Source organism: Belonocnema kinseyi, chromosome 9, assembly GCF_010883055.1.
Source record: "Belonocnema kinseyi isolate 2016_QV_RU_SX_M_011 chromosome 9, B_treatae_v1, whole genome shotgun sequence".
NCBI classification, from domain to species: domain Eukaryota; kingdom Metazoa; phylum Arthropoda; class Insecta; order Hymenoptera; family Cynipidae; genus Belonocnema; species Belonocnema kinseyi.
Genome location: NC_046665.1, coordinates 46,272,301 through 46,283,838, shown reverse-complemented (window position 1 = coordinate 46,283,838; position 11,538 = coordinate 46,272,301). Strand labels below are relative to the sequence as shown.

Sequence of the window (11,538 nt, the reverse complement as noted above, 5' to 3'; positions counted from 1 at the left end):
TGATGGAATTTTTCTGAGGTCAGATTCGGATTCAGCGCAGCAAAAACCTTCGGGTATAGTAGGTCTGGTCTCTGGTTCTGAGAATTGTTGGCCTGTGTGATCTTACAAAAACTCATGTCTCCAGCCCTCTTAAGTGGGACACCAAAGAAGCCAATACTGGGGCAAGGAAAATCCAATGGAGTTTATCAAAGTAAAATCGCCTAATTTACTTATAATTCATTACAGAATACATGAAAAAGCAAGAATGGATTGTAATTACCGTTTAATTATTTTTTCTGAAACATTAGTTTAAAGTAGTTTATTAAAACCTATCATTTTAACCTCAATTTTTTTCAACTGTCTATGTAAGTAATTTAATAATAAATAATCAATTACATTTTTTAATAAAATTAGGAAGTATGCACTAAAATTTAATATTATAGATAAGAGTATTGATTTACTTCCAAATTAAACTGTTTGTTAGTAAATTTTGAATTAGAATTAATCTTAATTCAAGTTAATACACAAATTTAAAAAAGTATTGAAACCATTTAAATTATTTTTTGGTTACAAATTTTATTATTTGGTTGAAAATGCTATTGACTGAAAAATCTGTTTTGATTAATATTTCAACTATTTTGTTGAAAACTCGTCTTTTTGGTTCGACAATTTATCATTTTAATTATAAATTACATTTTTTTTTTTTTGAGAAAAATGCAACTGTTTTGTTGAAAATGATATTATTATGATAAAAAATTGAACAATTTGGTTGAAATATTTTTCTTTTTTTAATACAAATTTTTTTTGGTTGAAAAATCATGTCATGTTTAATTTATAATTAAAAAAATTTTTGTTTGAAATATCAACTATTATATTTTTTGATGAGAATTAATCTTTTTTGGTAGAAAATTTGTCTTTTATTTAAAAATTTAAGAATTTTTTAGAAAATTGAAGTATTAGGTTGGTCAAAAAAGTTAAAATTTATCAAAAAATATAATAGTTGATATTTTAACCAAAAAAGATTTTACTTACATATTAAAAGCAGTCGAATTAAATAACAAAATAATTTCCAATCAAACATTTTTCATTCAAGAAATAACATTTTTTTAACCAAACTCTTGAATTTTCAAGTAAAAAAGATGAGTTTTCTTCAATACAGTTATATTTTTAATTTGAAAATACAAATTTTCAACAGTAAAGTTAATTCACTTAATTTATTTTAAAAAGTAAATCGATAATATTAATCTTATTAATATTTTATATAAATCTATAATTCTGTAATATTAAATTTTAATGCATACTTACTAATTTTGATTGGAAAATTAAATTTATGATATGCTATATTACATTACTTACCTAAGCACTTGGAAAACATTGAGGTTTCAATAAACTACTTTCAACAACTTGTTTAGAATAAATAATGAATTGAACGGCAAGGTTGTGTTTCATAAATAATATTTTTAATATATCACTAACATAATACTACGACATTTAATTAAAAACACGGCGAAAGTGAGCGTCTCATTAATGTAAACGCAATTTCGCAACTCATGTTCAAGTTTCCGAAACTGAGACAGTCAGTGACAGCTCGTCCCAGTTTAGGCAACTGCGCCAAAAATTTGTCCAAATGCGGAACATTAAAATATTCATGAGTTATCGAATATAATCGCTAATAAAGTTATGAATTTTATTCTTAAACGTATTAAAAATGTGCAAAAACATTACTGTTTCTTTTAGTGTAGGAAATTTTAATAAAATAATGCTGTAAAAGTTATGAGGAAAATTTTGAAATACAAAAAATGGCGAATTTTGTAGCAGTCCAGTCACACATTTTGAGGAATATTTTTGATTATTTTTTACTAAATGTATAACTTGTCAGGACAAAAATAAACAGTGGTAACAAATTTTAAAAAACGTCAAAAATGCTAGATAATTTTTACTTTTATGAGTTATGTTGGAATATAAAAGATACTCAACGATATTTATTATTGTCCCAGTATTGGACATACTTGTTACGTTGTCCCAGTAATGGTCGGTTTACCTTAGTCACCTATATAAAAGAAATATTCGTTGTTTGTTTTCAGGAGTCACACTGACACTCTCAACGAACATCGATGGCAAGAACTTTGGATCCGGCGGTCACAAGATCGGATTTGCATTGGACCTCAATGCCTAAATTAAAAAAAAAGCTAAGTGAACTCTACCCCTCCGATAACTATTTCATAACACTTGTGTCGCAAAGACAGCTTCACAGAAGATTACATGCTTCAGACAGAGAATATTGCCTGTAACGTAATGTAGATAGACTTTCCCTTAATAAGGGCACATGGATTTCACGCATTGATTTCAGCTCAATTGACTTGATAGAGTTTGTAGATTGCAGAAAGATATCGAAACGTAGTTAAGTGTTTCTCGTTGCGAATGAATGTCGACTATTGAATATACTTACAATATTGAATCCTTTTCCCTTGTCGACTAATGTGAAATAAACACCAAATTTCAAGCAAACAATTACAAAATTAGATCTGTGCAAAAGAAATATAAATATCGAAATGACAAAAAAAAAGTATTTCAACGGATTTTACAGATGCTCATGTAAATCGTGCTTTCTTAGAATTGTAATTAATATTAATTAAAAATGACTTGTTCTTAAAAAGTGATGACTAAAGACGAAAAAAAACAAAACAATTTTAAACTTTAGAGTGTGCAAAATATAACTTAAGATTCAATGTTCAACGTGTAATGTATAATTCCAAACTGTCGAGTTCACCGAACACGATTTTCCATGTAGTTCTGTAAATAGGTGTAAACTACGAGATTGTGTGACGATTTAGCGAATCTTTATCTTTGAATTGTTTTTCCTCTCGCAATTTCTCATTTTAATTAAAGCGAAATATTCTTCTACGTCTCCGTTATTCATAAGGACACATATTCTGCGTATGTATAATTATTGTTCCCACACTATTCCATAGATACAAATGAGAAATGTTTGTTCTTACACTGCTTCAATTAAGTATCGAACTCGATTCAGTTTTATTTGAATTCCTAGCAAACAACGATCTTTGTAGTTTATATCGAATGAATGCCTTTGGATAGTTGCTGGAAAATAAAGTTAGACACAATTGTTAAGTTTATCGTGGTAGTGATTTATTTACAAAGAAAAAATTACACTTCCGCGTTCACTCCGTTCATCTGAAGACGAGTGGTCGTTTAATTAGCTTTATTACTCAATAATAAGCCTCTTTTGTTTTAAATAAACGAGGTTTCCCTCTTCTTTTTTTTTAATAGTATTTTAAATGTAACATTTTTTGAGGCTGCACATTTTTGCAGAGTAGAACGTAATTTTACATTCCTCAGACTTGGATCATCATTTTATTATGAAAAAAATGAGGAAGTTGACCTTGAGATCTTAGGTCTGAAAGATCTGAACTATTTCAAGGATTATCCTAAGTTTTTGCGGCAGTTAGTGCACCATTTGATCTTCCATAGCTTTTGCGATCCACTCAGGTTCGGTTTGAGCAATTTTCTCGATGATCTGGTTCACTTGGTAGCAGAGAGACTGAATGTGTTTGTCCCAGGTTGGCAAAGTCTCACGAGCTGAAACGGAAATAATTTGGTAAATTAAAGCAACTCGACTGTTAAACTGTTTCGCAATCTTTTAAATAGTGCAGTGATCACAGTGCAAAAGGAGCTCAAAAAAGAAGAAATAGGGTAATTTTCGCACGAAGAAGGGGAAAATATTAAACCTTTATTTTTACATGTCGAACAGAACAATATTTTTGTAAGAAACTTTATATTTTTAAATAATTTTCAATTATTTCTGCCATTAGAAAATTTATTTTAAAAAATTGGATATACTTAGATCGTTTGAAATCTATTAACAGTGATATAAAAAGTCTGAGAAAAAAATAGAGCGAGCTAAATACACATTTTTTATACGTGCAACATTTTATAAATAAATAAAGAACTGTTTTATTAAAAAAAAATTGCCTTATTTAGAATTTTTGGAACATGTACAAAAAAATGTTTTTTTTTTATTGATTCGAACCTAAAGTTTCTTAGCTTGAACCAGCCCCCTGCCTCGACCGTGTATGTGTATGTAGTAGTAGCAGTAGTTTTCTTACGATCCGGAGGGGAAATGTCGGTCAAACTAAGCCAACAGATGGCACTACAAAAAGTAGGTTTGTCTTTTTCATTGAATTGCATTAAGAAAAGGCAAAAATAATAAAAAAACTTGATGCTGTTTGCAAATAAACAATAAATAATATATTAAAAAATAAGAGTAACTATTACTAATTATTTCAAAAAAGAAAAAGGCATAAAGATATTTAGTTTAATATGAATAAAATTTAATTTTGGGATACATTTTTAAAGCAGTTCGAACTTCATATTTCTATGATTTATTTTGCTGATATTTTTGATTTTATTATTTGCTCTAGTTAAACAAAATTATTTATTGTTGAAATTATTAATGTAGCTAATGAAAAAATTAATAATATTTAAGACCTCAATGACAAAAATATTTTAAACATATACATGACCAAAAGAATTAATAAAAAATATATTACTTATATCCAATATAAATATAATAATAATTAGAATATGTAAGACTACAACTTAAGTTGCAAAGTAAAGAATCTTTGTACCTTTAAAATCTTAATAATTTCAAGTTTTGAAGGAAACATTGTTAAAAAGTAGTGTTAATTGTAATTAAAATGTTTGAGGGAATCAAGTTATAAATCAAATAATTTGAGGGAATCATTTGGTAACAAGTCAATAACACGAATGATAAATGAGAAAATGGATTTAATATTATTTAATATATGTATATATTTATTTAAATTGAACCAAACTTCATAGATACATTTATACAGTTCAATAATTTATTTGTTGTTTAATCTTGAAAGCTTTTTTCTCGCTGCATTCAGCCTCTAATAATTTTATTAAAAATTTTTAATATAAAGGTGCTTTTGAATTAAATAGTTAATTATATCATTTCAAACCTTATTTCTAAAATAAACAGACTATAAACTATTAAAATCTATAAAAAAACGTACTGTACTCAAGACGCACAGTTGGAGGAAATGCACTTTTTCCATTCAAACATCTCCAGAGCCTTCAGTTTTCTTGCTATTTTGATTTTTTCTGTTTTAAATTAAAGATCATTAAATTCTATAGATCTTGACTCTCCGAAATGTTGTCTTCTCTATTTTTTTATTAATAATTTTTTCAGTCAAAGTATGAACAAAGTCTTATTATCAGTGAAAAATTTTTTTTTGCTAAAAGTGCTTCCCATTAATGTAGGAATGACATTTAATAACCAAAATAATTTAAAAGTTTATAATAACCACTGTGATAAACAATTTTTGTATCAAAATATTAGAATTTGAGATTCTTCAAATTATAATTTCCTTCAATGGCCAGAACGACTTCAGGTATTCCTTAAGGCCATGTGACGAGAGGGTCACGTGACCAAACCTGGTCTTCAATTTTTCTTTCCCAACTTACGTCTAAACGAAATGAGGTATCGCTTTGAAAGTCTGGGAAATGAAAGAGGAGGTAATAAAGTCCATGTCTCTGCTTTGTTCCGGTGGAAATTTTGAGAAAAAATTTTTTTGAAGAAAATACCAGTGGAAGTTTTCTTTCCCAACTTACGTCCACACGGCATGAGATATCGCGTTAAAAGTTTGGCACGATAAATAGAAGGCATGCAAGAATCTGTCTCTGGTCCTAAATAATTAGAATAGTGAAAAAAGTTTTTTTTTATAACTATTTTGGAGATACCGACCGTGCCGTCGTCAAACCCTGCAAGCAATTTGCAATGTTGCGAATGGGCTAGTCATGAGGTACTCGCACTAGCGCAGCGAGTAGACAACTTCGAACTTCTAGGTGTCTGTAGGTAAAGAAGATTGCATGATTACCGTCAGAGAAAGAAAATTTAGGTTTTACAGCAGAAGTTTGTCTTTTAGTCAAACTTCTGCTCTAAAACCTAAATGTATCCGTCGAAAATCATTATTTGCATAAATAAACTTTTTTCTTCCTCCGACTCTTTGCAAGACCACAAACGATCCTTTAATATTTATTAACATTTCCCGAAAAAAATGTCCGCGTTATTTAAAAAAAAAATATTGAAAAAATATTGATCTTAGGGCTGACTTGATCAGCTGTTATACTCATCACATGGCCTTAAAATAATAAATATTTAATAATATTTGATAAAATATAACAATTTAAATTTTTGTAAACAAATTAGATAAACAAATTTAAAATGTTTGCCTTTTCGCATAGACAATTTTTTTGCACTGGAAATGTTTTAAGCTATTGGACGAATGACTGCTAGTCACAAAAATATTAGAAGAGTTAACAATAACCACTGTTATTAGCAATTCTTTTGACAACATATTTAAACTTAATGTTTTATAAAATTTAAATTCTCTTTGATGGCCAAGTCGGTGGGTTATTGTCAAAAGATTTTGTATTGAGTGAATCTTAGCATGCAGTGTTATGATTCATTTTCAATCTTTTACGATTGAAAATCCCACTTGTTCCAAGTGAAACTGCCAACATTGGGACATTTTTTATGTAAATTGTTTGTTGTTATATTCCACTAAATACGATCAAAGATACATTGTTTAGGAATATCCGTAGCCATTGTAGTGATTAAAGAAAATAAAAATTTTGATAAAACCTTACATTTGAATATTTTGTCACGAGAATTATTTATAACAATGGTTATTGTTAACTTCTGAAATATTTTGGTGACTAGCAGTTATTCGCCCAACAGCTTAAAATACTTCCAGTGTAAAAAAAAATTCTATGCGAAAGGAGAAAAATTTTGGATTTCATTATCTAATGTAATTACAAAAATTTAAATTGTTATATTTTATCAAATATTATTAAATATTTATTCTTTTAGGGAATACTTGAATTCTTCCTGGCGCTTGAAGGCAATAACAATTTGAAAAATCTTAAATTATAATATTTTGCCACAAGAATTGTTTATAACTATAGTTATTATAAGCTTTTAAATTATTCTTGTTATTAAATGTCATTCCTACATTAATGTGAAGCACTTTTAGCGCCAAAAAATTTTACCGATAATAAGACTATTTGTTAATTTGTTTATCAAATTTGTTTGCAATAAATAAATGGAATGATAAACAAATTATTGGTATTTTATGATTCCCTAAACATTAATTTAAGACAATATAAAGTTTTCTTGATCAGTTATCAAAGCGTAAAAAATTGTTATGTACACAATTTCAGTTTTTTCATGCTTTGAGTAGAAAAATTATTAATAAACAAATAGAGAAAACAAAAGTTCAGAGCGTCAAGCTGAACGAAAAAAGCGAATTTCCTCCTACTATCCGTCATGAGTACGGTACGTTTGTTTATAGAGTTTAATAGTTTATAGTCTATTCATTTTAGAAATGAGGTTTGCAATAATATAATTAACTATTTAATTCAAAATCTCCTTTAAATCAAAATTTTTAAATAAAATTTATGGGGGTTGAATGCAGTGAGAAAAAAGCTTTCAAGATTGAGCAACAAATAAATGATTGCACTGTATAAATGTATATATGATATTCGATTCAATTTAAATAAATATATACATTATATTAAATGACATTAAATCCACTTTCTCATTTATTATTCTTTTCATTGACTTTTTACCAAATTATTCCCACAATATACAATATACGTTTTTTTTTTATTAATTCTTCTGATCATGTACATGTTTTAAATATTTTTGTCATTGAGGTCTTTAATATTATTAATTTTTTCATTAGCTACATCAATAATTTTTTCAACTTTAACAAATAATAAAATCAATAATATGAGCAAAATAAATCACAAAAATATGAAGTTCGAACTGCTTTTAAAATGTATCTAAAAATTAAATTTTATTCATATTAAACTACATATTTTCATGACCTTTTCTTATTTTTAATAATTAGTAATAGTTAGACTTATCTTTTCATCTATTTTTTTGTTTATTTGCAAACAGTATCAAGTTTTTAATTATTTGTGCTTTTTCTTAAGAGTAAATGGTAGTCTGTGATGCAATCAAAATTTGACCTTTTAATGTTAATTTTGTCCGCCTCTTTTTTCTTAAACTAAATAAGTTAGTATATCGAAATTTTGGTTGAAGGAAGAAAATATATGAGCCGACATCGGTTGGATCCTTTGGAGTAATAATCTTTAAAGGAAAAGTGGTACTTTTAAGTTTCCCGTGGCTGCCTTGTAGCAGACGAAGCGACGGAAAAGTTTGGAGTTGGAAAAAGCCCCTAGCGCCGCCACCTTCCTTTTGTGAAAAAATAGCAACTTGTTAGATAGATCAACTCAGATCATGGACATAGGAAACACGAGACTAGGCATGCCATCCTAACTTGGGCGAGCGGGGTTGAATCCACGGGAGGGGAGAGAATTCCATGAGTGGGGAGAGCCGCCACCTACGATCCTTACGCACCCTTTTTCCTTTCTCCCTCTGCCGCGCTTACTGACGCCTCTTCTTAGTGTAACTATGACCGGGAAGTGCTCGGACCCTATCTCATTCCCTACCTTCATACTCCTTATCATATGCCGCATTCTTTCTTCAGCCAAGATGTAGTCTATTACTGTTGCTCCCTTTCCTATGAATGTGATTTCCCCTTCCTCATCTCCTTTCATATTGCCATTGCATATAAACCATCCTGTTTCTCCTATCATGTCTAGTAACTTTCTCCCCTCCCTGTGCGTCTCTCTATGTTTGGAGTTCCTTATAAATGCCTCCTTTTCTTCATCCCATAACCCTCCCCCTTGTTCGCCAGTTCATGCATTTAAGCCCCCTCCTATTAAAACCAATTCTTCCTTCTTTTCCTCCATCCACTTCCTTATTACTCTCCAGCCTTCCTCTTTCCCTCTTCTTCTGAATACACACACCACTGCTATTTCTACTTTCCCAATTATAATTTTTCTTATCATTGTTCCATCCTTTTCCTCTATGTTCCCATCTTTTATCCCTTTTACTGCCAATTCTTTTTCACCTCTGACACCATGCTGCCCATCCCTCTCCCTTTAACGTGTTCTTTTCTTGCTTCTTGCATTGTCCACACATAACCTTTCGGTAACAGCTTTTTTATTCCCTTCCAGTCCTTCTCATCTGCCCAAGTTTCACTCATCATAATCACATCCCACTTTTCGAACTCCTCTCAAAATCCTTTATTCTTGTTCTTCAAACCTGACACATTCCAGAAAGCTATTTTCACGTTTCTCTCTTCCCCTTCCTCTTCTTTTCTCTTAACTTTGTTTCCCCTTTGCCGTTTGGAAACCCCTCTGATTTATTTCTAGACTGTTTTTCGTCTCCCTTCCCCCTCTCTTCCCAAGCACTCTGCTCTATTTGCCATCTCCTTTTCCTCTCCCTCCATGTCAGATCTTCAATTCTTTCCCTTCTTTCTCTCAATAATTTTTTTCCCTCCTTAATTTTCTTTTTCTCCTCCTCACTCCCCACTTTGACCAGAAACATTCCTTCTTTTCCTTCCTTTGTCCCTCCTATTCTCTTGACTCCTTCTACCCTTACCTGCACTCTAATATCTCGAAAAAGATTTGTTATTTCCACTTCTCCTGTTTCACTCTCCACTTTTAATCTCTTGACTACTATGTTATTTTTCCTCTTTGCCCTTTCTTTCCCTTCTAATCTTCTTTCGATCTCACTGAGTCTTTTCTTCCATCTTTCATTCTCACTTCGGACGTTCTTTTCATTCCCTTGAACTATTTCCTCAATTTCTGTTTTTCCCCCCATATGCTTACCCCAAACCTTGTCTTTCTCCTGCTCTCAACGTTTTTCCCATTCTTCCCATTTTTCTCTGACCTTTTTCACTTTCCCTCTTAATCGTTTCCCTGCCTATTCATATCCCTATTCATATCCCTATTCATGTCATCCAATCTCTTTCTTGTTTCTTCTCTAAACTCTTTAATGAGAGCTTCCAATTTTTCAAACATCCCCCCATCCCTCTCTCTGGTGTTTTCCTTTTAATTCTAACTCTTTTGTTCTCCTGGTACCTTTCTACCTCATCTTCCCCAGCCACTCTTTTCCTTTTCTCCTCCCCTTCACTGCTAGTCGCGCTTGCCTTTTTTTGCCATTCGTACAGACTTCTGTTCGAACCCGCGTTGCCTAGCTTGTTTAGGCGCTGTAAATTTGAGGGCCTTTCTCGTTGCTTGCCCGTACCTGAGTCCGCTACCCTCCCCACGCGGGTCGACTTCTTGGCACTTTCATCACCGCTGCTGTCACTGCGATCAACGTCACTCATCCCCCACTTTCAATGCTTTCAGCAACGTCAGCTGTTGCAGCCACTACGATTTTCTGCTCTGTGCGATCGTCCCGTAACTGTTGCCCTCTGGCGCCAGTTTGTGGACTTCGCGTCGTCGGCATCCTACCTTACTCAAAGCTCCGTGACGTTTCCCGCCTTTATTTCCTACCTCTTGCCCCCCTGACCCAGCAACTATTTTTTCACTCCTAACCTCAAAAACTTCACACGCTCCAAATTTTCACTTCAAACCACTCACTTTCACCCTTCACACCTTTGCCTTCACTCACCCTTCTTCCTTTATACTCGATCTCCGCACTTTCTGCCTTTTCTACATCCACTCACCCTTATTTCCTTCACCAAAGCCAAAAATACACCACTTGACAAAAAGAGTTCTTTCGCGATCGGAATTTCCAGTTAGAGAAATTAATTTGTAACCAAACCAAAGATATTATAAACGTAGATGCGGTGCGGGCTTAGTTGCCCGCCATAAATATAGACGGCGCGTCCGGCGAAAGTCACTTCCCCTCTACCCACCGCTCCCCGTAGAAAGCACCCATCGATATAGTTTGCCAAGAGCCACTTGGAGCGCTGTAAGCAACTCTCGGCACACCTTCGAGGCGCACTGATGGTAAACTTAGCTTCGACAAGAACCATTTGGATTGAAAGTAAATTGCCAATTAAAACATTTTTACATTTATAACTTTGCAAAACTCGGTTGTTTTAATAAATAACACAAATCAAAATCGATGAGTAATTTATATTACGGTTTCATATATTTTCCACTAATTCTAAAATTATTAATTATAATTGTCATTCTATATATTGTCTATATATAGTTCTTTAATATTATTTAGTTTTTATTTTTATTTTTGTGGTCTGCAATTTCTACGGACTTTTCTAGACTATTCGTCTAAGACGACAGTTCCAAACCAGATTACGTTTCGCATTGGCAAACAAAATTATACGAACATAATTTCACTGGCACATTCATAAAAAATATCATATTCCATAAAATATATTTTAAAATAAACTTTAAATCATTATAATTGATACAGCTGACTGGATATATATATATATATAATTCAAATTATTATTTAAGTTTTTCAGGAGTTTTAAATGCCTCAAAAGATGAAGATTTTGAATCTTCAAGCTTTTTTACAATTTTATCAATCTTTTTAAATTTTTGTAATATTTTCGACACTGTAAACTTCCCGAAATAACAAAATGCTGAAACCTGAAAATACCGAATTAAAAAATTCTAGAATAATGA

The 11,538-nt window shown here is 31.3% G+C and overlaps 2 protein-coding genes across 3 annotated transcripts in view; one reads left to right on the top strand and one right to left on the bottom strand.

The window, feature by feature from the left end:
• LOC117180029 (voltage-dependent anion-selective channel-like) overlaps window positions 1-3,108 on the top strand; it is a 14,977-nt gene extending 11,869 nt beyond the window's left edge. For both annotated transcript variants that reach the window (XM_033372311.1, XM_033372312.1), the window contains exon 6: window positions 2,064-3,108. In XM_033372311.1, coding sequence (XP_033228202.1) covers window positions 2,064-2,155 — 92 coding nt within the window. In that variant the 3' untranslated portion in view covers window positions 2,156-3,108. The remainder of the gene's footprint in view (window positions 1-2,063) is intronic.
• LOC117180027 (COP9 signalosome complex subunit 4) overlaps window positions 3,109-11,538 on the bottom strand; it is a 22,096-nt gene continuing 13,666 nt past the window's right edge. The window contains exon 8 of the mRNA XM_033372309.1: window positions 3,109-3,576. Coding sequence (XP_033228200.1) covers window positions 3,443-3,576 — 134 coding nt within the window. The 3' untranslated portion in view covers window positions 3,109-3,442. The remainder of the gene's footprint in view (window positions 3,577-11,538) is intronic.